This window comes from Morus notabilis, unplaced genomic scaffold (assembly GCF_000414095.1).
Source record: "Morus notabilis unplaced genomic scaffold, ASM41409v2 Scaffold271, whole genome shotgun sequence".
In the NCBI taxonomy this organism is placed as follows: domain Eukaryota; kingdom Viridiplantae; phylum Streptophyta; class Magnoliopsida; order Rosales; family Moraceae; genus Morus; species Morus notabilis.
In genome coordinates, this window is record NW_010365721.1 from 386,487 (window position 1) to 412,262 (window position 25,776).

General features: G+C 38.7%; 1 protein-coding gene across 3 annotated transcripts; it reads right to left on the minus strand.

Annotated features, from left to right (window-relative positions):
• Positions 1 to 1,626: 1,626 nt before the first annotated feature.
• On the minus strand, positions 1,627 to 25,636 carry LOC21403664 (CRS2-associated factor 1, mitochondrial). 3 transcript variants are annotated; one of them, XM_024172466.1, is made up of 6 exons: positions 24,925 to 25,636; positions 21,572 to 21,699; positions 17,955 to 18,180; positions 17,742 to 17,869; positions 2,060 to 2,230; positions 1,627 to 1,876 (listed from the first exon to the last, which is right to left on the minus strand). In XM_024172466.1, the coding sequence occupies exons 1-5, from the start codon at positions 25,493 to 25,495 to the stop codon at positions 2,072 to 2,074; spliced, it is 1,212 nt and encodes a 403-aa protein (XP_024028234.1). In that variant the 5' UTR covers positions 25,496 to 25,636; the 3' UTR covers positions 1,627 to 1,876; positions 2,060 to 2,071. The 3 variants fall into 3 exon arrangements, with proteins under 3 accessions (XP_024028234.1, XP_024028233.1, XP_024028235.1); XM_024172465.1 differs by having other exon boundaries at positions 1,627 to 2,230; XM_024172467.1 differs by lacking the exon at positions 1,627 to 1,876 and having other exon boundaries at positions 2,120 to 2,230; positions 17,756 to 17,869.
• Positions 25,637 to 25,776: the final 140 nt, after the last annotated feature.

The window sequence follows — 25,776 nt, forward strand, 5'->3', positions numbered from 1 at the left end:
GTGGAGGAAAATAAAGTTATAAGAGCGATTTCTCTCTCTACCTTATTTCCTCCTCCTCTCTAAAACCTTCCTTCCGGCCAAAACTTTTTAGCTGGAGGTCCAGCATGTCGCCGGGCTTCTGGCTATGAAAATCTCATCCTTAACCTTGCAGTGAGACAATCTACAAGGTTATGGACTTCGTGAATCTAAGGGAGGCAATATTTCGTCAAATCTAAGCCGTGAAGGTAAGAGGTTTTCGGTGATTTTACACGATTTTTTAAGGGTTTTTGTCAGACGTTGGCTCCAAAACTTCAGGGATACACTCAAGGAAGTTACTTGGTCGTGGTGCTCAGACAATCTCCAACTAAGTCTCCTATGTGGGGTTGTGAATTTATGTATTTTTTTTTTGTTTTTTGTTTATGGCTTTGTTGTATTAACGGTAATTGTCTCCCCATCTACCTCTGTCTTATTCTAGCTACAGGGTAGTTTCTCCACCTCTTTGTGTCTGTGGTGTCTCTCTCAGCTAGAGGGTGGTTTCCTCATTGCTCTTAATCCGAGTTGTGTGTTTACGGTCCATTATGGGATTAGGATCTAGCTCATTTCGAGTCATTTTTGTGGTCGAATCTAGTTATAGCGCCACTATTTGGAGTACCCTCTGTTGTTAGATTAAGGGGACGTTTGTTTACTGTATTCGTCCATAATTCTGAATCATGATTTATGATTCATGATTCTCTACCGTGTTTTTCTCTCACAAAAAACACACGTAAAATGAAAATGATTCTGAATCATAATTCTGAATCCATGAACGAAACGTCCACTAAGTGTATGTTTTAATGCATAGTTATGTGAATGACACTCATTTCTATGATTTGATGTTATCATGTATCCTAATCTTCTAGTGACTTTTTAATGAATTGTCGCATTTAAAAAAAAAAAAAACATTATAAGATTTTTTTTTTCAACATTAAAATGAAAAATGATTTGTTACAATTCACTAAGCCCGAGAGCGCAGAGTAATTATAAGCCCAACGAGAACCAACAACAAATATCCTTAAAAAATAATCCAACTTTCCAATAGCCGTTTGAAATTTGTAGATCGAGCTAATTAGAAACTGTCCACTCTTAGAGCCCGTTTAGTTCGCTGATTCGAATTTATAATTTGAGTTGAGATGTAATTTTATATAAGAGCTTTTACTATAGTAAAAAAGTTAAACGTGACTGTTGAACTTTTTACTATAGCAAAACTTAAATTGGTGAAGCGAACGAGGCCTTACAAATTACAAGGGTACCCAAATTTCATAATCCACACTTTTCCAGTTTAAAATGTTGCAAATGTAATACAGCTTTCCAAAATTGTTATCAATCCAATTCTATCAAAAGAATCCGTACAACAATTGTTCTGCCTTCCTAAAGCTAATTCCTCACAAAGTTTCCAATATGAGGTTGTACAAGCTCCATGTTTTTCCCTTCTCTTCTATACTTGATTCACTTTTTTTTTTTCTTGCTAAACGAGACGTAATATTAATATAAAGCCAGAAAAGGCTAGAAGTACAAACGGAGGGACAAAGCCCATATAACAACAACCGGAATAGTAACCAGAAAAGCCATACCAGTTAGAGCCAAGGTCCGCAACGACCAACGAGACATCACTCAGGTAATTAGCCCGCTTGGAGAATGCCAGAGCGACCCCCTATCCCATGAACGGAGAAAATCTCCTACAAAGGGTGGAGTGAAAGCAAGTTTCGCCCACTAGACAAGATCTAGCTAAATAACATGAAAGACATCACTCAGGTAATTAGCCCGCTTGGAGAATGCCAGAGCGACCCCCTATCCCATGAACGGAGAAAATCTCCTACAAAGGGTGGAGTGAAAGCAAGTTCCGCCCACCAGACAAGATCTAGCCAAATAACATGAAAGATGCAATATATTTTCATCTTCAGGATCTTTTACAGTAACCTTTCAGCTTTGCTTGCATTTCGGATTCACAAACTAGCAGAAGACTACTTAATTAACTAAATAACAATCCAATTGGCGGGTTTCTATGCAGCAAAGGAGAAGACACTCGTCAACAACTTCGTACCTGGTAGAGGTCCTATTGGCCACCATTTTCATCTGCACAAGAGATTGTATTTGCGTCAAATAATTCCTTATCTGTATAGAGGTATCCATCCTCTCGAGGCTTATAGTCCCTTCCCCTCCAGACCACAATCTGCTCCTTTTCAAATGTAACTAGAAAACAAGGCACCAGATCCTGTATCAACACTGAAATAAATTTAAAAACTGGAGGAAAGGTGGAACAATGGTTGAAATATAGAGCTGTAGGCTATAGAATATTAGGACTTCAAATTCAGATGATGCGTTTCTACAACAACGTAAATACTAAATAATTAAATCCATGCCCTATGTGAAGATCCTCCTGTTCGGGTTTGAATTTGAGGGAAGGCAAGATAAACTAGGAGGGTCTTTCCTAATTAGGGGCCGTTTGGCATTGTTTTTAGATGCTGTTTTAGCTTTTTTAAGAAGCTACAAGATGTTTAGTAAGTCACGTTTTTGTCTAGCAACTTCTAAAAACTATTGCCAAACATTAGAACTTAAAAAGCATGTCAGGGGTAGCTTTTGCAAAGCAGCTTATGCTGTCATTATCAATTTCTTAAAATAATCTTAATAATAAAACTTAATTACCAGTTTACCAAATGTAACATTTTCCACAACAAATTAAAAAATATTTATTTTAAATATTTATTTAAAAATTAAAAATCTTTGTTAAATATACCATCCTAAATATTACTCAATAATCAAACAAATATTTAACAATAATAAATGAGAAATTTAGTACATGTATAATAAACGTAATTTATTTCCTAGAAATATGTAAAATGATATGTATGCTAAAGTATTTCTATTTTAGTCATACATTTTCATAATATTTTTACACATGATATGTATGCTAAAGTATTTCTATTTTAGTCATACATTTTCACTATTTTTACACAGTTTACCAAACATCTAAACTTTTGCTTCAATATTCACAGCAGCTATGAAAAAATTTACCAAACACCTACATGTTTTTTGTTATAGTAACTTCTGACTAATAGTACAGCTACACAAATTTTCAATTGCACAACAATGTCAAACTGGACCTTAGTAAGAAGTGAACTATCAGAATAGTGCAGCTACTGCTGCGTCACCTAACATGCAATTGAATCTCCTTATACCCTCATTCACCCAAAAAAAAAAAATAATAATAATAATAATAACAATAATGAAAATAATAAAATAATCAGATAAAAGAACCCTCCTTGTACCCTTAAACTAGGGAAATGGAATTCCTGGGTCTAGGCGTGGTTGAAAATCTGTATGCCCAACCAAAGGGTGGGGTTCAAAGCAATTTCATAGTACAAATCGGTATAAAGAAGTTCACACGAACTATGGAGATGAGAAAATTTAAAAAACAGAACTTAATGACGTACTCTAGTTTCTTAATTTAAAATAAAGGTTTTTTTGCATGGGTACCCCTGAATTTATCGCTGTTAGAAATATCAAGTTAGTTAGGTGGTTAGCCATAGAATACGTGCTTCTTGGTTAGGTCCTTTAATTATGAAGTTTGTTATGTAAGTTCCTAGATTTATGCTATGTTAGTTATTACTTCCATTCCTATGTACGACTATTTAAGTCTCAAGTGATTGAATAAAAGATTACCGAAATTTATTCATAAAACTTTCATGGTATCAGAGCCTAGGCTCTATAGAAACACAAAAAAACTGTGATGGAGAAAACCGGTGCTGGAAAACCAACATGGTCGGAGGTCACAGCAAAAACTTCGGGGATAGTTTCTACGACTACAACAAGCAGCAGTGCTGACCAACTAGGAGCAGCCATGTCCTTGCAAATTTCCGTTCACAAGTTAAACGGAAAAAACTATTTGGAATGGGCACAATCGGTCCAGCTCGTTGTTGATGGTCGAGGGAAATTGACATCTGACTGGAGAAGAAAAGAACCCAGGGGAGACAGATCCACACTTCAAGACATGGAGATCGGAGAACTCATTGGTGACTGCATGGCTTCTCAACTCGATGGAACCAGTAATTGCCAAGCCTCATATGTTCCTACCGACAACCAAGGAGGTGTGGGATTCAATCCGGGAGACATTCTGATCTCGAAAATTCATCTCAAATTTTCAAAATAAAAACAAAACTTTGGCAAGCAAAGCAAGGAGATCGAGACGTGACGGAATTCTACAACGAAATGGTGACATTATGGCAAGAACTAGATCAGTGTCATGATGATCAATGGGAAAATAGCCAAGATTGTGCGAGATTCAAGAAGAGAGGAAAATGGTCGTGTTTACATGTTCCTTGTAGGTGTGAATAAGAATCTTGATGAAGTCAAGGGGAGAATTCTCGGACGAAGGCCACTACCATCCATCCGAGAGGTTTTCTCAGAAGTCAGGATAGAAGAAAGCAGAAGGAAGATCATGTTGGCAATACTGCACTGGCTAACAGATCTGAACAAGAAGGATCTGCACTGGCTGCATGATCAACAGAAGGAGACCAAGACAAAAGAAAAAAACCTTGGTGTGATCACTGCAAAAAGTTCTGGCACACCCGTGAGACATGCTGGAAGATCCACGGTAAGCCACCAGGAGGAAAGAAGCGACCTGAAAGAGCTCTTCAGACCGTGACTGAAAATTCTCAAGAACCACAAGTTAACTCGGGATCGTCTCCGTTCACGAAGGAACAATTAGAACATCTTGTTAAATTGTTTCAATCTCCACAATTTTCTGGTAGTCCGTCTTGTTCCTTTGCTCAAAATGGTAATAGTCCTGTCCTTTCTTTCTCATGTGTCAAATCCAATTGTTCTTGGATTATTGATTCTGGGGCAACTGACCACATGACGGGTTGTTCAAGTATTTTTTCATCCTATAAACTGTGTGTAGGAAATAGAAAAGTTAAAATTGCAGATGGCTCTTTTTCAGCCATAGCTGGAATAGGAACTGTCAAAATTTCACCATCGTTTATTCTTTCCAACGTGCTGCATGTTCCTAATCTAACCTGTAATCTTGTGTCCATTAGCAAATTAACTCATGACTTAAAATGTCATGTTAATTTTTTCCCGTCTCATTGTGAATTTCAGGAAATGGTCTCGGGGAAAATGATTGGCAATGCTAGATGAATGCAGTTTAAATAAATTTGCCTTACTTTATTAATCGAAAGAAAGTTCACTTAAATAGACTAGGGCTTGAATACCGAGTCCATTATCTTCTCTAAGATAATCTATCCTATTTGAATTCAAATACTAATTGATAATTCCTAATCCAAATAACCGGAAATAATAAAGATAACTATTTGACTTATTCAACCTATCTCTAAAAGACATTATCTGCTAACACTCCCCCTCAAGCTTGGCCGTAGATATCAATAAGCCTAAGCTTGCCTACAAAGTACTCGAACGTTGGTCTAGAAAGTCCTTTGGTGAGTATATCCGCAACTTGTTGTCCTTGTAGGAATGTACTAAATGCTGATGATTCCCTTCTCTAGCTTTTCAGTAATAAAGTGTCTATCCACCTCCACATGTTTGGTTCTGTCATGATGGACTGAGTTGTGTGCTATGCTGATAGTAGCCTTGTTATCACAGTAGAGCTGCATAGGAAACTCACAACTGATCTTCAACTCTTCTAGCAACCGTTTCAACCAAATTGCTTCGCAGATGCCATGAGCCATGGCTCTGTATTCAGCTTCAGCTCAGCTTCAGCGCTGCTTCTTGCTACTACAGATTGTTTTTTATTGCGCCAAGTCACCAAGTTCCCCCAAAGGTGTGTGCAATATCCGGATGTTGATTCCTATCTTCGACAGATCCGGCCCAATCGACATCAGTGAAGATTTTCACTCTCCTGTTTTCTTCTTTTCCAAAAAATAATCCTCTTCCCGGAGTCTTTTTGAGATCTCTCAATATACGATAAATAGCTTCGAAGTGTCCTTGGTGCAGTATGCATTTGTTGGCTTACCACACTAACTGCAAAGGCGATGTCCGGTCTTGTATGCGAGAGGTATATCAGTTTTCCCACTAGCCGTTGATATCTTTCTCTATCAACCATCTTTCCACCAATTGCTTTTGCCTTGCCTCCTTGTTCAATTGGAGTTTCTATCTGTTTGCACCCCAGCATACTCGTTTCTTGCAATAGGTCTAGTGTATACTTCCTTTGTGATATAAAGATCCCACTTTTGCTTCTTGCAACTTCCATTCTCAAGAAATATCTCAGTGTACCGAGATCTTTAACTTCAAACTCCTCAGCCATCAACCTTTTAATTCTCGTCATTTCTTCAAATTGTCCCCAGTAAGTATTATATCATCTACATATACTATTAGGACTGTGATCTTTCCATCTGATGAGTGCTTAACAAACAACGTGTGATCGGTTTGTCCTTGTGAGTATCCGTGGCTTTTGATCACCTTTGAAAATCTATCAAGCCATGCGCGCGGAGGCTGTTTTAGTCCATATAGTGATTTCTTCAGCTTGCACACCATCTTGTTTCTCTTACCCTCTTCAAACCCGGGTGGTAGGCTCATATACACTTCTTCCTCCAATTCACCATTTAAAAAAGCATTCTTCACGTCAAGTTGAACCAGAGGCCAATCCAGATTTACCGCTAATGATAAGAGGACTCTTATTGTGTTGAACTTTGCAACTAGGGCAAATGTCTCAGTGTAAACGATTCCATAGGTTTGTGTAGAACCTTTTGCAACGAGCCGTGCTTTGTACCTTTCTATTGATCCATCCGGCTTGAATTTGACAGTGAATACCCATTTGCATCCGACCACACTCTTGCCTTGTGGTAGTTCAACCACACTCCATGTGTTATTTTTCTCGAGCGCTTGCATCTCTTCAAGTACTGCGTTTTTCCATTCAAGAACAGCTAGAGCTTCTTCTATTGACTTGGGAATATTGACACTAGACAACTTTGTGGTGAAGGCACGAAAACATGTAGACAAATTATCATATGACACAAATTTGGATATGGGATGTTGTGTACATGTTCTAACACCTTTCCTGATGAGGGCAATTTGTTCTTTGCTAAACGGAATGGAGGTCTCTATCTTCTAGATGAAAGATCTCAATCGAATAAAACAGTCCAAGGAACTTGTTTGAAGACTTCCGTTTCTAGTGACAATGAGATATATTTGTGGCACTTTAGATTAGGTCATCCTAGTTTTTATTATTTGCAACTTATTTCCGAATCTATTCAAGAATAAGAGTCCTTCTGATTTTCAATGTGAAATATGTGCATTGGAAAAACATCATAAAGCATCCTATTCTCCAAGATTATACAAGCCTTCAAAACCGTTTTCATTAATACATGGTGATATATGGGGTCCATCTCAGGTTTCAACATGTTTTGGAAAAAAATGGTTTGTTACTCTAATTGATGATCATACAAGACTGAGTTGGGTTTATTTACTAAAAGGAAAAATCTGAGGTAGAATCAATTTTCAAAAATTTTTATCATATGGTTTAAACTCAATTTCAAACTAACATCCAAGTATTTAGAAGTGATAATGGCAGAGAATATTTCAAAAATATTTTGGGATAATTTTTTGCAGAAAAAGGAATTGTTCAATAAAGTTCATGCAACAATACTCCACAACAAAATGGAGTTGCCGAAAGAAAAAATAGACATATTTTGGAAGTTGCATGGGCCTTGTTATTTACAAATAATGTTCCAAAATATCTTTAGGGTGAAGCGGTTTTAACATCAATTTATCTGATTAATCGACTGCCATCAAAAGTTTTAAAGTTTCAAACTCCACTCAGCCTTTTTCAAAAAACATTTCCAACATCACGTATATTCTCTTCACTAACTTTACGTGTATTTGGTTGTACTGTGTTCATTCACAATCAAGATAAAAACCCGAGGAAAACTTGATCCTCGAGCAACAAAATGCGTGTTTGTTGGTTTTGCAACAAATCAAAAAGGCTTTAAATGTTTTGATCCTATTTCGAAGAAAATGTACATCACTATGGATGTTTTGTTTTTTGAAAACAAACCATATTTTGCAACTCATCTTCAGGGGGAGAATAGGCATGAAGATTCATTTTTTAAAAGTCTTAACCACTCGGATTCACCAGCCCTGGATTCTCTCAGGTTTGAACAAATTCCTGATTCCCTGGATTTTCTCAGGTTTGAACAAATTTCTAATTCTCCTTCTGATTCTCCCAAGAATCAACAAATTTTTAAAATTCAAAACCACAATTCGGATTCAAGTCCCAAGATTTTTCCAAATTCAAATCCAGAACTAATCGGGGATCTTGAAGACAATTCAAAAAAATAAGATTTTTTGGACTTGAATTCGAACATGGAAGAAGAACCTGGTGAAACCGAAACAGAAACAAACAAGGAATTCGAAATTCAAAATAGTGTGTTTGAAAAACAAAAGCAAAATTCGGAAGGTGGTGTTGCGCCCATAGTATCTCAACAGTTAACTACCAATGGAAATAGAAGTCGAACAGGGAAAGCATTTGGACAGTTTTATGAGAGAGTTCCCTCATCAGAAGACAGGTACCAACGCTTCTCAGCCTTGCCAAGAGTCTAATTCAGAACCAAAAAATCCTGAAATTGAGTTCTCTATTCAAAAAATAGGAAGAGTCATTCGAAAAGAAAAACGTTCATGCACCAAATATCCCATGTCTAATTTCGTGTCTTACAAAAGGCTTTTCCCTCGTTTTTCTGCTTTCACCACTAATGTTTCTTCTGTGGAGATTCCTAACAATATACAGGATGCTTTAAAAAGTCCAGAGTGGAAGAAGGCGGTCCTTGAGGAGATGAGTGCTCTTGAGAAAAATCAGACCTGGAGAGTAGAGGAGTTGCCAAAAGGAAAATCAATAGTTGGCTGCAAATGGGTTTTCACCACAAAATACCGAGCTGATGGAACACTTAAAAGATACAAAACCAGACTAGTTGCCAAAGGATTCACGCAAACATATGGCGTGGATTACATGGAGACCTTTGCACCCATGGCTAAACAAACTTAATATTGTTCGTATTTTGTTGTCTATTGCAGTGAACCGGGATTGGCCATTACATCAATTAGACTTGAAGAATGCCTTCCTTAATGGAGATTTAGACGAGGAAGTCTTCAAGGAACCACCTCCCGGATTTGAGGACAAGTTTGGGCCAAAAGTGTGCAGGCTAAAAAAATTGTTGTACGGACTAAGCAATCTCCAAGAGCATGGTTTGACAGGTTTACACGGTCTGTAAAAGGTCAAGGTTATGTTCAAGCTCAGTCCGATCACACTGTTTTTTAGGTTCTCTAAGGCAGGGAAGGTAGCGGTGCTAATTGTGTGTGTAGACGATATCATTCTCACCGGAGATGATTTAGAGGAGATGGAAAGACTTAAAAGGGGGCTTTCCAAGGAGTTTGAAATCAAGGACCTTGGAGAACTGAAATACTTCCTAGGTATGGAGATTGCACAATCCATAAAGGGCATCATTGTTTCACAACGAAAATACATCCTAGACCTTCTAAAGGAGACAGGCATGAGTGGACTGTAAACCAACAGACACACCAATAGACCCAAATAAAAAACTGGGAGAAGCCAAACAAGGGGTACCGGTAAACACTTCCCAATATCAAAGATTGGTAGGAAAGTTAATTTATTTGTCACACACTCGCCCATATATTGCATTTGCAGTAATTATGATCAGCCAATTTATGCATTCACCATGTGAAGAACATCTAGAGGCAGCATATAGGGTATTGAGGTACTTAAAGAGTTGTCCAGGAAAAGGGTTGTTCTTTAAGAAAGGGGAAGACAGGAGAGTTGAAGTTTTTTCAGATGCAGATTGGGTTGATTCAGTTACAGACAGGAAATCAACTTCGGGATACTGCACTTTTGTGTGGGGCAATCTCGTTACTTGGAGAAGTAAAAAGCAAAACGTAGTTGCAAGGAGCAGTGCTGAAGTAGAATTCAGATCAATGGCCAATGGTGTGTGTGAAGTATTATGGGTTCAACGTGTACTTCAGGAGTTAAAACAACAAGTCCTACTACCAATACGAACAAAGCATGTTGAGGTGATAGGCATTTCATCAAAGAAAAGCTAGAGGCCGGAATAATTTGTACCCTGTTTGTACCAACAACAGAGCAACTTGCAAACATCCTAACTAAGGGATTGTTTAGACCAACGTTTGACTCATTTGTAAACAGTTAGGCATGATTGACATCTATGCACCAACGCTGGGTTAATTATTTTGGGAATGGTTTTCCCTTTAAGGTTTTCTTTTTTTTTCAATTGTTATTACAAAGTTAAAGTTTTGTGGAAGAAGAGGCCAATAGCCAAAAGATATACATCAACGCTGGGGCTGAGTTTGTTGTAACTAACCTCCAGCTCAGCAAATAAGGAAAAGACAAAAACAAATGCTTATAGTTATTTACAAGTCTACCCTCTCTATACAAAAACTCTAATTCTGTAATACTCCCCCTCAAGATGGAGAGTGAGTATTAAGAACTCCCATCTTGCTTAATAGAAACTTGAATTGTGTTGAGGCGAGAGGTTTTGTTAACAGGTCTGCCACTTGATGCTGAGAAGAAACATGTAAAGTTTTTAAGTGTCCACTTGATAACTTCTCCCGCACGAGATGACAGTCAATCTCAATATGCTTTGTCCTCTCGTGAAAGACCGGATTAGCAGCTATATGAAGGGCTGCCTGATTGTCACAATAGAGCACTGCAGGCTGAGGATGGTCAACATGTAAATCCTTGAGCAATGATAAAAGCCACATTATTTCACATGTTGCATTTGCCATAGACCTGTACTCGGCTTCTGCTGAAGACTGGGAAACCGTATGTTGTTTCTTTGATTTTCAAGAGATTAATGAATCTCCAATAAACACGCAGAATCCGCTTATTGACTTCCTAGTATCGGGGCAAGATGCCCAATCTGAATCTGCAAAAGCCTTTAACTCAGTGGAAGAGGAAGAAGATAAAAATATACCTTGTCCTACGGTATTCTTAATATACTGGAGCACATGGTGGGCTGCCTGAAGATGAGGAAGCCTTGGTTTGGCAAGAAAACGACTCAACCGGTTTACGGTAAATGAAAAGTCAAGTCTGGTTATGGTGAGATAAAGAAGTTTTCCAATTAAGCGTCTGTACTGTGATGGATCTTCCAGCAACTCACCATCATCTTGGGAAAGCTTTGTGTTAGGATCCATAGGAACTGTCCTAGTCTTGCAACCAAGATTTCCTGTTTCTGACAGCAATTGAAGAGCATAATGCCGTTGATTGAGAAAGATACCTTTCGTGGACCTGGCGACCTCAATGCCAAGGAAGTATTTCAAACTTCCCAAATCTTTCAATTTAAAACGGCTGTTCAAAAACCTTTTTAGGTCTTCCACATGCTTGAGGTCATTGCTTGCAATTACAATGTCATTGACATAGACTAACAGTGCTATAAAAATTGCCCCATCTGCCTTAATAAAGAGTGAATTATCCGCTGCTGATTGCTTAAAACCAGTGGACAACAAGACATTAGAGAACTTGGAAAACCACTGCCAAAAGGCCTGTTTGAGTCCATAAAGAGACTTGTGAAGTTTACAGACTGCGTTGGCTAGTGATAACCAGGAGGTAAAAAAATATAAACTTCTTCCTGGAGATCACCGTGAAGAAAAGCATTGTTGACATCCAATTGAGTGAGATGCCAACCATGGATGGCAGCCAAGGCTAAGAGAACTTTAACAGTAACCATTGTGGCAACATGAGAAAAAGAATCGAGATAATCTATACCTTCTTGCTGGGTGTAGCCCTAGGCTATTAAACGAACCTTGTAACGCTCCAGAGTACCATCTGCTCGCAATTTTACCTTGTAAACCCATTTACAACCAACAAGATGTTTGCCCGGAGGCAAGGAAGTGAGTGTCCATGTGCCATTACTCTCAAGAGCTTGCAACTCAGTAGACATAGCTTCACACCATTCCGGAAGTGCAACAGCCTGATTATATGCGGCAGGTTCAAAATGGGAAGAAAGGGCAAAGACGAAGGCTTGATGTGAGGGAGACAAATTGTCACAACGTAGAACTTTGGCAAGAGGATGAGCGGTGGAAGATGTGGAATGATTGATAGAATAACAATGATAATCACGAAGATGAGACAGTGGCCGAGAAACACGGCTTGGTCGAGAGAGGCAATTAGGATTAGGTGAAGAGTTTCGAGGAGAAGAAGATGAAGTGGGTATAGTTGTAGACTCAGGAATTTCAGGCAAAGGAATTGGTAAAACTCGAGAAGAAAAGAAATTAAAAGACTCACTCTCAGTAGGAAGGGATTGGAAAGGAAAAATAGATTCATGGAACACGACATCCCGAGAAATGAAGACGGTGTTCGTGGTGAGATCAAGAAGCTTATACCCTTTATAACCCGGAGGATAACCAAGAAAAACAGCCTTGATAGCCCGTGGTGAGAACTTAGTTCTATGACGGGCCAATGTGGAGCTATAACATAAGCAACCAAAAGCTTGTAGGTGGGAATATGCTGGTTTGTTTTTCCAAAGTCGTTCAAAAGGGGTACTGTTGGATAAGAGTGGAGAGGGAATGCGGTTTATTAAATAGACAGCAGTAAAACACAATCCCCCCAGTAGGTCAAAGGAACATGAGATTGGAAGTGTAATGCTTTGGCAACATTTAAAATATGCTGATGTTTACATCTACTACTGAATTTTGTTCCGGGGTATCAACGCAAGAGTGATAGGATACAATGCCCTTGGCCTGAAAGAAATCACTAAAGGAAAGTTCTGGAGCATTGTCTGATCGAACAAATTTTATTGGAGTTGCAAATTGAGTTTGAATAAGGGCAAAAAATTCCGGGAAAATTTTGAGCACATCAGATTTGGCACGTAACAAATACACCCAAGTAAAACGGCTAAAATCATCTACAATCATAAAAAAATTGTGAAAGCCTTCATGAGTCATGGGAGTGAAAGGACCATATGTCACAATGGACTAGATCGAAGGCAGATTTAGACAAGGAATTATGAGAAATAAATGGCAATCTCTTTTGTTTCGCAAAATGACAAATAGAACAATGAGAAGGATTATCTGAAACATGTTTAATTTGTATTTCATTTCTCAAGGTGCCAAGTTTAACATAAGATGGGTGGCCCAAACGAAAATGCCACAGTTCATTTTCTAAAAAAACTCCATTAAACTCCATTATTACATTTTGCTGTAACTTTGGGAAAAACAGGGAACAAAAATCTTGAATCCAAGACGTATAGATTTCCTTCGCGTCTACCCGTCCCAATCACTTGGCCCTGTGAAAGGTCTTGAATAACACACGATTCATACAGGAAATTAACAGCAAAACGACGACTCTGAGTGAGAGAACTTATAGAGAGAAGGTTAAAACAAAACTGTGGCACAAATAAGACATCATGAAGAAGAAGATTATTAGACAACTGTACTGAAGCTATACGCTCAACAGGCACGGAATGACCATTTGGAAGAGTAACAAACGAATTACTGGTGGCAGAAGAGGAAAGGAAACAGGATAAAGATCGACAAACATGGTGCGTTGCGCTAGTGTCCAAAATCCAAGTAGTGCAAGGAATGGAAGAATTATTTGAGACAGAGGAAGGAGGAAAATACCACTGAAATCGGAAACAGAGGGTGCAAGTTGTTGTGGTTTCGAGAGGTTGCAGCTGCTATGCTGGAGTTGCGAACTCAGAACAACAATGAGCTGTTGGCACTGTACGGCGGTGCTTGCAGACACTGGCTGATGCGCTATAGCTTGGTTCACCTGAGCCTTCGGCGGAGATGGTCTCGGCTTGACTTTGTACCCGGGGGGAAAACCATGAAGCTTGTAACACTTGTCAATGGTGTGTCCGTGCAATCCACAATGTGTACACACAGGGCGTTCCCGTTTAGGTTTGAAATGAGAACTAGTGGTGGACAAGTTCGCAGACGGTTGAGTCATATCCAATTTGGGTGAAAACTCTGAGGAAGAGGAAGGAAAACTGTGATTAATTGCCCGCTGACGTTCTTCCTAAACGACAAGGGAGAATACCTTGGCTAATGGAGGCAGAGTGTCCATCAGCAAGATTTGGCCCCTTGTATGCGAATAGGACTCATTTAATCCTATCAGAAACTGCATAACAAACTCTTGTTGCTGATAATCCATCCAAGGTTTCATGCCCCCACAATGACAAATAGGAATCGGCTGGAAATCCTTAAGCTCATCCCACAGTTTTGAGACAAGTATAGTAAGTACTTACGTCTAAGGATCCTTGATGCAGAGCAACCATGTGGCTCTTGATTTGGAAAATCCTTGGGCCATTGCTTTGATGGAACCGATCACACAGATCTGTCCAGATCTCAAGAGCTAAGTCAATGTATAAGAGACTATCAGCAATGTCTCGAGTGATGACGTTGAGAATCCATGAAATAACCATGGAATTGCAGCGAATCTAGGCACTGTAAAGTAAATCTTCGGGGTCGGGACGAAGGACGCTCCCATTGACGAACCCAACTTTGTTTTTGGCTGTGAGAGCCATCACCATAGCTCGACTCCACGTGTTGCAATTAGGGCCAACGAGCTAGTGTGAGACCAGAGATAGTCCCGGATGGTCACCATGGTGGCGAAAGTATGGGCTTGTGGAATCTTCCATCGCCGGCGAAAGAGAAGTACCAACAACCACACGGTTTTGGGTTCCTGCACCTCGAGCCATCAGAGGGAGATGGGCAATGAAGAGAGCACAACAGAGAAAAATTGCTTTGATACCATATTACAAAGGTAAAGCTTTGAGAAAAGGAGCAGAAAATCTCATTCTGGAAGAAGAGGCCAATAGCCAAAAGATATACATCAACGCTGGGGCTGAGTTTGTTGTAACCAACCTCCAGCTCAGCAAATAAGGAAAAGACAACAACAAAAGCTTATAGTTATTTACAAGTTTTTCTTTTTTTTTTTTTAATCGTTTTTCTCTTTTGAAGATTCTTTTCATGTGTTGAATGAAAAAGAATAAAAACTGATGCCATCCAAAAAAAATGCTCGAAGAAATCTTCAGCAAGGTCCCTTTTTTTCCTTGTTGAAACGCTTAGAAAGGGTCTTGAGCAAACCAAGAAAACATATATGCACTGAAATTAAATCCGCCAATGGTTGGTGAAGGAATCAGATTGGAGCAACATGGGATATCCGTATTCCAAGTGATGCAAAGTCATATCTTCTCCTCTCTGCTTAATTTATCAGTCTCGGCCGCTGAAAATGACGTCAAGCTTGTTGCCATTGAGAACGACGCGGCATTGTAATGGCCCTTCCCAACCAGATCCCCAGTGGCACAGCGACCCCCTTCGGTCAGATGAGGCCGTCGCAACAGCCCGCTTCACCGGATCGCAACTACCTCCTCCCAACCGTCGCAACAGCCCGCTTCACCGCCAGATCTTCGACATCATAACTCCTTTCCCCTTCCCCAGCAGCATAGCGAGCCCCTCTCCCCCAAACACATTACTCTGTACAACAGTCAACAAAATGGAAGGATGAATGAAGACGATAATATGTCTAGATTCATTCCTTTCCATTGTGCTTTCTTGTTTTTTACCCTTTGGTTAAAATGACAACTAATACCCCTAAAAGGGTGTTCATGTGCTAATCACATTTCAACAACTATTAATTACTTAACATAAGTTATTAAAAGGATCATTATACAACAGATTTCAAAGGTCGAGGAGTCAAATTGCCAAGAAAATTAGTTTACGGACTGATTTGCCAATTTAGTAAGAAAAGCATGACATGTCACAAATAAAAAAAAGGGCTGAATTAAGGCATTATATAATTCATACATCACAAAGACGATGTTAGTTGGCGGTAGTATCAGTTCATTGTTCCATTACGTCAATGCAATGAACAGTAATAGGGGGAAACTTTTTTGATAATAAACAAAGAACCTAATTATCTTGTTTCATTCATTACAATAGGCAATTAACAATGACTCCCCCTCTGTTTTACCAAAATAGCATAAACCCCTTCACCGAAACTAATCACGTCAACACCCCTTCTACTAAATTCTATTAAATTTAGATGAGAAATGTTAAAAATAACCCTCTCTATACCAGCCACTAATTGACAACTACCAAATCAGAGCCATCCATTTATTTCTTCATTTGAGAAAAAAGATAACTCTATAAAATATTAGAACACCCACCAACGCGACCCACCTCACTCGCGTGACCCCACCCTTCCCAGTGCAAACCTAGCCCCACCGTGACGCCGGCAACTCTCGCAAACCCAGCTTCTGGCGATACCCACCCACGCCGACGACAAATTGCGCGACCCACCCGCGCCAATGCCAACCCACGGCAACCCCACCTAACCTCAATGCGACGCCGTCTCCATAGCCGCCCCCCGACGCCCAACTTCTGAAGCCAACGCTGAAGAACGAGTAGAAGAAGATGGCAAAGGAAGAGGCGCACCACCAAAACCCCAAAGCATCTCCATCCTCAACAAAATGCTCTGTCTATTTTTGTTTTCTATTTGTTTCCTTTCAATTTTTGAGCTCCTAATGCGAATTTTTCCTAAGGAAATGGTGTTCCTTCAATTGCTTCATTGTTCCAACTATTTTAAAGTCTTAATAAGGGGGTTCTTATTTTTGTTAAAAGTAATTGGTTTTGAATGCACGTGAAGGTGCTTCTGAATCAATAATGGGAGTATCACGAAAGATGAAAACCATAAGAAGCATGCAGTTGAGGAGAAATGGATTTTTTTTTCCTTTTGAATAGCGTTTCTAAATTAAACGAGTTTACAAGTACACTGTAGGTGTTGAATAATCCTAAATTTGGACTGAGGGAGGAACGAAATGAAATCTTGTCCGCAGGTGGTTGAAGATAGAAAATGAGTTTTGTTTTTTGTTTTTTATTTCCTGTCTTATATATTTTCTTTATTTTCTTTTTCTTTTTTGGAAGGATATTTTGATCATCTTAAGATAAAAAATAAGTATTGATCAAAGCAAAGTATTAATTGGATGGTGAACATTTAATGAGATTAAAAATCAATGGTAAAAAAAAAAGATAAATAATTTGACCCCAAAATATTTTTTTCTTAATTAAAAAGTATACTATTAGAGTGAAAATTTAATGTTAAAGCATGTAAAAAATCAAACTCATTTTTTGGTGTGCAATAAGGGTAAAAAATCAACATTTCAACATTATATGTAGCTTAGAAATGGTTTTCTGATACATGGAGGGATATTTTTGAGAAATTCAAAAAATTTATCGGTCAGCATTGACGGTTAACTCACAGTCAACTAACAAAGGGAGTGTCTGTGATTTTTTCAAAAAGTCAGGGGCGTGGGGCGTTGACGTGATTAGTTTCAATCAAGGGGGTCTCTCTGTCTGTCATTTTGGTAAAGGGTGTCAATGTTAATTGCCCCATTACAATTTAGTAAGAAAAACATGACGTTTCACAAATAAAGAAACGGGAAGAATTTAAGGCATTAAATAAATTCACATATCATAAAGATGTTAGTTGGTGGTAGTTACAATTCATCGTTCCATTATGTTACGTCAATGCGATGAAAAACGAATGGGGAAACTTTTTCTTGATAATAAACAAATAACCTAATTATCTTGTTTTATTCTAATAGTTGTGATTTTCAGCAAGATTAATCACATGTGAGTGTGACTTCCATATAAAAGGTTGAGATAAAAGTAAGTCTTCGAAACATATCAATGAAACGCACAACATCATTCTGTAAAATGAGGGACATTAATCAGAGAAAGCGATTTACCCTTAGTTTCCAACCTATTTTTTTGTAGTCGCTCTTTTCAAGACCTTCACAATCAATCCGGACCAGATCACAGAAGAGAAAAGCATCTCTGACCATCATTACCAGGTTACCATAATAACCATTCCTAGCTGCAATCCGACGGGTGGATGAATACAGTGATCACAAAAAGGCATAAATTAACTAATTAAAACCACACAAGGGAAAGAAATGTACCAAGTTTTGTCAAAGCAGGAACAGCTAATCCCCTCTTTCTCATTTCCTTTGTTTCCTCGATGCTTAACCCATCAATTGTAGTTTTGATCAGCTTGGGATATATGGGCTCGTGTGGTCTCCACAACATTAACGGAATCACCGGCCTTTTCTTGCGGTTATAGTTCCTGCCCCTGTATAATATTAGTAGACCACCATGTCTGTAAATAATTTTTCCAAATGTTTTGTCCTGCAACAAAAACATGAAATTAGCTTCTAATTCTCCTCCAAGAGACGACTAAGAATGCAAGGACCCACCATGTACACTTTCAAATTTTTAATTCAGAAAAATAGTATATGCGGGCAGTTGCTGGTATGTTGCTGTGTATTGGAGGAACTAATGCCTTAAAAGAAACTGCGGTGGAACAGAGGCAATTGGAAGAGAGGCTGATTCTCTATTAGAAATATCCCAATCACCTATCCTCTCTGTAAAATCAGTGAAAAGCTTTTATTGACAAACTTGGACTTTAGCTGACGGCAAAATAAGAGGTACACTAGCACAATACACAGATAAAAATGATGCATCGTACTGTATAAGACTTGATAAGAGAAAAAAAAAAATATATATATATATATATGTATATGGGTGTAGTTTTAATGGTTACTCTAATATTTACCTATCATTGGGTATCATTGTTTTAGCCATAAGATATTAATTCGCCGGTCTATATAGTTGACTTGGAGAAAAGTATAATTTTGGGCATAAAATTTAGAGGAAAATAGGCCATCTACATTAGCAGGAGTTATTGGTTGTTCTATTGGGTCGTGCCCAGTCAAGTATTTGGGATTTACCTTTAGGAAGAAATCCCCTGCAAGCTGTATTTTGGGGTCCTGTGATTACTAGGGTGTCGAAAAGATTGGCTAGGTGGAAGAAAGCTTTCTTATCAAAAGGAGGAAGATTAACTCTCATTCAGTCAGTTTTAGCATCTTTATCCATATACTTTTTATCAGTATTTAAAATTCCCGTTGTAGTGGCAGACTGTTAGGAACCTGATTTTCACAGCTCAATATTCACACAGAAGAACAAGAATAGAAGGCAATCAGAGTATTTATTAATCATCACCAACACTAACTCATAAAATTTTACAACCAAACTAAGAAAAACGTAAAGAAAGCTTAGGATAGACTGGAGAATTCGAGGACTCCAAAGAACTCCTAACTTTGATGGTATTTGAGAGACCACCAGCTCTCCCTAATCCTAGTCTCCCAAAACTACAGCCTCCCCTAGTGAGTTACTAAGCCCTTTATTTATACTAATTCCTACTGACTCTACCAGCCAAGGTTTTAAAAGGCGGAATTGGGCCTCGAGGCGTTTTGCCTATACGAGGCGAGGCGTAAGCCTCAAAAACTGCCTATAAAAAAATTTAGAAAAAAAAAAATAGTAACAAAAACTAGATCCATACTTAATAATCATTAAAATCAAGAAATTTAGCCAAATATCCACATAAAGACTAAATAATTATCAAATCCTAATATCATAAGGATCATAATGCACTTCTAAAAGCCTAATCTCCCAAGTCATCAATCAATAATCATCATCACTACTAAGAGAAGCATCAGCCAATTTAAATCTCTCATTGTCCACGAATTCTTGACTGTTAGTGTCAGAATCACAGTCTATCCACTCTTCTTCTTCTTCATCCTCTTGCACGATCTCCTTGCCTCTATCACCTAATAATAAAAATTAAACTTAAGTTACTATCTCTTATATGATAATTAGAGTAAATAATAGAGAAGACAACTAATAATTCATTCGGCATATCTTGCCACTAACCTGTCCTCTTCTTTTTAGAGCTTTTTGAGCTCTAGTAGTATTGTTAGTACCTTCTCCACCCTCCGTCGTCGCTCGCCGGCACAGTTCGTACGATCGGCAGCTCTGGTTCTCGAAACCCCATGATTCCAGACTCTTCTCACCTTTTTTTTTTTGCAATTTTTTTTCCACAGTTTTTTTTTCCCGAGAATCGATTGCTCTGATACCAAATTGTTAGGAACCTGATTCTCACAGCTCAATATTCACACAGAAGAACAAGAATAGAAAGCAATCAAAGTAGTTTTTTTAATCATCACCAACATTAACTCATAGAATTTTACAACCAAACTAAGAAAAACGTAAAGAAAGCTTAGGATAGACTGGAGTATTCGAGGACTCCGGAGAACTCCTAACTTTGATGGTATTCGGGAGACCACCAGTTCTCCCTAATCCCAATCTCCCAAAACTCTGAAAATCACAGCCTCCCCTAGTGAGCTACTAAGCCCTTTATTTATACTAATTTCTACTAACTCTACCAACCCACTAACCAAACAAGTTCCCAAGTCATTGCGATTGAGAAGCTAATGAGAGATTTTTTATGAGAGATTCTAAGATTATAACTCGTCTCACTTGGTGGCTTGGGAGCAGGTGCGTAAACCAAAAGACTTAGGAGGTTTGGGAATCGGAAACATCAAGAAGAAAAATTTATCTCTGCAGACAATTCCTTAAGTGCCAACTCGTGAAATTTTGGGTTTCATAAGGAGACTAACGGACAGAGAATTGAGGGAGGTGTCAAAATTTACAAGCATCATGGAGAGGGTTAGAATTCATAGCGCAATTCAAGACAACAGGGTGTGGAAGCCGGACACTAACAGAATATTCTCAATCAAATCACTTTTCAATTCATTGACATGTGATCCTTCATTTCTGCGATTCCCTTTCTTCGAAAATATATGGAAATCTCGGGCTCCCAGCAAAGTTAAAGTCTTATGTTGGTTGATTGCCCTTAACAAAGTGAATTCTCATGAGTCGTTGCAACGTCGAAGCCCATTTATTTCGATATCCCCGAGGTGGTGTTAGAGATGGTGTTACTTGTGTAGGAATGATTGGGAGACGACTGATCACTTGTTTCTTCACTGTACTTATTCCAAAAAGATTTAGTCTATCTTACTTAGGGAGTTTGGTTTCCCTTGGGCGACTCCAGAAAGATGTTCTGAAGTGATGATCTTTTCCCCTCCTTCTGGATAGAGTCAACGGGGGTTGATAATGTGGAGGGCTGCGGTTTTAGCTATTTTTTGGGGTTTGTAGTTGGAGATGAACAATAGAATTTTTGAGAACCAAAAGGAAGACGAAGAGGTTCTTTGGGATAAAATAAAGTGCTGGGTGACGTTATGGGTATATAGAAATAAAGAATTCAGGAACCAATCTTTTCGGAGTTCCTTAGGAACAAGGGTCACTTTTTATAGATTTGTCCTGAGTGTTTTGTTTTTGGTTTACTTATATGTTGAAAATGTGGGAGCTTGGTTCAGTTGAAGATAACTCTTTCTCTTCTCTCCTAGTTCTCTTTTGTTAATTTGTTAATTTTTTTAAAGTCTCGTTTCTTTTAAAAAAAAAAAATATAGTTGACCAAAAAAATTTATGACAATTAATAGAATTAGATTCTTATCACGCCATGTCATCATATTTCTATATTTGGTGGTAACTATCGATGGAAACGTAACCATTAAAAACTCGTTCATATATACACACATATATATGACTTTAGGGAAGTCACTAATTGAAAGTGTTTTAAGCTGCAGGTGGAATGGTGAGCAAAACAAAACCAAGATACCTCAATCTGGGTGCACACGTTTTTCATGTCAACAGTTGGAACACCTAGACATTTTATCCTCACTGCTTCAGCACGTTTCCAATGATTTTGAATTTCATCCAGCATATTATGAGTTAAACCATCTCTCCCTACAACAAAGAGAGCCAAACAACAAAAGAAGAGAAATGAGACCAAAATACAGAATTTTATTGTTTTTTTTTTTTTTGTTACAATACCCCTGTTTGTTTTAACAACTCAAACTGTTGTTTAGAATTCAAACATTAGTGTAGGTTTTTAGGGCAGAAAGAAAGTAAAATTCATTGATTAATTCTTGTACAAGGATTACAGTATTTATAGGAAAACTACCCTACGGAAAAAGGAAACTAAATCCCTAGAATGAGTGAGATCCTTATCTTAAGGAATCTCTTTAAAAATTGAAAAGATAAAACTACTTTCCTAATTTATCTCTAAGCGCCCTTTGACCGGATTGGTACACATCCGGTCCATAACTTCAACCTACTTTCCTGATTTCTACACTCCCCTTCAAATTGGTGCATAGATATATATCATGCCCAACTTGCTAATGAGAAACTCGAAGTTTGGTCTAAATAATCCTTTAGTAAGAATATCAACCACTTGTTGTGAGGTTGGAACAAATGGCATACAAATGGCTCCAGCTTCAATCTTTTCTTTTATAAAATGCCGGTCGATCTCAACATGTTTTGTTCTATCATGTTGGACTGGATTGTGGGCGATGTTGATCGCTGCTTTGTTGTCGCAATATAGCTTCATAGGCATGATCACAGGTCTTCTTAGTTCCTCCAAAATCCGTTTGAGCCATATCATCTCACAGATCCCTTGTGCCATTGATATGTATTCTGCTTCTACACTGCTTCGGGCCACTACGTTTTGCTTCTTGCTCCTCCATGTTACAAGTTTCCCCATACAAACGTGCAGTAGCCAGATGTGGACCATCTATCTGAAGTAGACCCCGCCCAATCTGCATCTGTATAAGCTTCAATACTTCATTGTTCATTCTTCTCAAAAAACAGTCATTTTCCCAGTGAACTCTTTAAGTACCTTAGAATGCGGTAGGCTGCTTCTAGATGTTCTTCATGAGGGGAGTGCATGAACTGACTCACTAGGCTGACAGCGAATGCTATGTCTGGTCGTGTATGTGATAAGTAAATTAGCTTCCCAACTAGTCTTTGGTACTGGGCCGTATCCACTGGTCTACCCTCTTTGTTTCCGAACTTCTGATTTGGATCAATTGGTGTTTCTGCAGGGTGACATCCACTCATCCCAGTATCTTCAAGAAGATCAAGCACATACTTCCTTTGTGAAACTGCAATCCCCTTTCTTGACCTGGCCACTTCCATACCAAGGAAGTATTTTAGTGAACCTAGGTCCTTAATCTCAAATTCAGAAGCTAGACTCTGCTTTAGGCGATTCATCTCAGCAGTATCATCCCAGTAAGAATGATGTCATCAACATATACTAAAAGAACAGCTACTTTCCCGTTGGAGTGTCTTGTGAACATCGTGTGATCTGCTTGCCCTGGTCATATCCCTGTCTCTTCACAAATTGAGTAAATCTCTCGAACCATGCTCTTGAAGATTGCTTTAGACCATATAGAGACTTTTTCCGTCTGCATACCCGTTTTCCATATTTTTCCTCAAACCCTGGAGGTGGGTCCATGTAGACTTCTTCATCCAGATCGCCATTAAGGAAAGCATTCTTCACATCAAGTTGTTGTAGTGGCCAATCTAAGTTAGCTGCAAGTGTTAAGAGTACCCTGATAGTATTGAGCTTTGCCACTGGTGCAAAGGTTTCAAGGCAGTCAATCCCATATGTTTGAGTAAACCCTTTGGCTACTAGACGAGCCTTATATATCTCCAGAGATCCATCTGATCTGTATTTCGTTGTGAACACCCATTTGCAGCCAACAGTCTTCTTTTCCTTCGGCAGTTCTGTCACTTCCCAAGTTCCATTCTTTTCAAGGGCCTTCATTTCCTCGAGAACAGCTTCCTTCCATTCAGGAACCAAGTTTTCCTCTTCCATCTATGGCCAGCTTCACCGATTGTGCCCATTCTAGGTAGTTTTTCCCGTTCAGTTTGTGGAGAGTCAATTGGAATGAAAATTGAGAAGAATCTCCTCCTTGCGCCATGGTGGTTCGATCTAGTTCACCACGATTAGGACCTTCTGCCCTAGAGGATGCCAAGGATCTGCCTTCTTCAGTAATGGCCGTTTCAGCCATGAATCAAGAAGGTTCAGCTCTGATACCATGTAGGTTTTTAGGACAGAAAAGAAAGTATATTTCATTGATTAATTCTTGTACAATGATTACAGTATTTGTAGGAAAACTACCCTATAGGAACGGGAAAGTATATCCCACGGAAAAAGGAAACTAAATCCCTAGAATGAATGAGATCCTTATCTCAAGAAATCTCTTTAAAATTTGAAAAGATAAACTACTTTTCCAATTTATCTCTAAGCCCCCTTTAACCGGATTGGTACACATCCGGTCCATAACTTCAGCCTACTTTCCTGATCTCTACACTCAGTTCAGGATTCAAATTCAAGTTTGGGAGAGAAAAGTGCAAGAACAATTCAAATCATTAACAACAGTTCCAGGACAACATAAATGGTTGATTTTAGAATTCACCTTCCCCCTAAATTCTAACAATCTGAATTGTTGTCAACAGTCTAATAGTTCTAAATTCTACTTTTTCTCTCTCTTCAATTTCAATCTTAAAAATGTCATAATTTCTTCGTTTTAATTCCGATTGAGATGATTTTTTTTAATGCGTTCATAATGAGAGAGGAACAAATCCCCACTCATATTGCATATTTTTTAATGTCATTTATAATGAGGTTTCATAAGATTTGTTACAAAACTCTAATGACAATTTTCAACACTTTATCAAAACACAGTTTGGATTTTATTCCCAATTCAAATTACAATTTCTTTGCACATCCAAATAACAGTTCAGATCACATTTTGAATTACCATACTTCAGATTCTATGATTCTATGGTTCTAACAAAAAATAGCGAGCACTGTAAAGAAAGAATTGGGTTGTTTACAACTCCAATTGCTATTGCATAAGAATACACTTGAATGAAAAGATCAATTTATTTTCTTTCATTACATTTCCCTTTCTAAATGCATTTCGCTAAAGATAGTATTTGTTCCCACAACGTTTTCACTTAAACCTAGCATTTCACTACAAATTGGAATCAAAATAGGCCAATCGTCAAAACACATTTAAAACTCTTGAAGAAAATCAAATTATTCTCAGTCAAATAAGTTCACGTCCAAGTCTTTCAATTCCATACACCAAAAACGATGATCATAGGAAAAAAAAATCGTACCGAGATTGACTTGACTCTTGGTCTTGAGCTTCTGAGACTTCTCCACCAAAATCTTCCTCTCAGCCGCCGTGAGGGGCTCTCCTTGAAGCTTCTCCCTAATCTTCCTCCTCTTCTCCTCCAACTTCATATCTTCCTTCTCCTCCACCAGTTCCTCCACCGATTGGACCTTCCGGTTGACCGCCGGCGCGCAAACGCCGGTCCATTCCCGGTCGAGCCGGCCCGGGCCGAACGGCGAGTACTTCGGCTCGCGCAAGCCGATTGGCCTCACCGTCAGGCTGCTCTCGGTGTAACTGTACTGGAAATCAAACGGGAGGTTGGAGCTCGCCGGCTTCGATCCCGTCCGGTCGAGCGACGACGGCGGTCGGTAGCGGGGCTTCTGGCTTTTCTTCGTCTTCTGATTGTTGGCCTCGGGATTGGCGACAGAGTTAGGGTTCGGGGTTTGATGATGAGAGAGAGAGGGAGGGGGTTTGAAGGAGTAGAGGTCGTAGAGATTGGACGAGGAGAGAAAGCGGCGCGTGAGGGCGAGTAAGAGTGGAAATCGGTTTAGGCGGGAGCGCTTGGCGAGTAACATTTCAAGGGGGTTTAAAGAGAAGAGCTGCTGCTCTGTGTGGAACTCTTTTTTTTTTTTTTTTTTGAGTTTTGGGAGCGAAGAACGAGAGAGAAACGGAGGTCGGTTATTTTGCTTTAGGGCAAGGGCAAAGGAAAGGAGACCCTTACCTGTATCAGTCTTGATTATTGAATTTTTAACCCTATTTGGTATTTGTATCTAAAAAATTAGACCGTTTATTTTATCAATTTAAATTTAAATTTTAAATTTTATTAAAATAAAAAATATTAAAAAATAATTATATT

Coding starts and splice junctions, on each gene's coding strand:
- LOC21403664 (XM_024172466.1), bottom strand. CDS start 25,495: ATGTTACTCGCCAAGCGCTCCCGCCTAAACCGATTTCCACTCTTACTC. Junction 21,700..24,924: donor CAAGAGTCAAGTCAATCTCG/GTACGATTTTTT, acceptor TCTTTGTTGTAG/GGAGAGATGGTTTAACTCAT. Junction 18,181..21,571: donor ACGTGTGCACCCAGATTGAG/GTATCTTGGTTT, acceptor TTTTTGTTGCAG/GACAAAACATTTGGAAAAAT.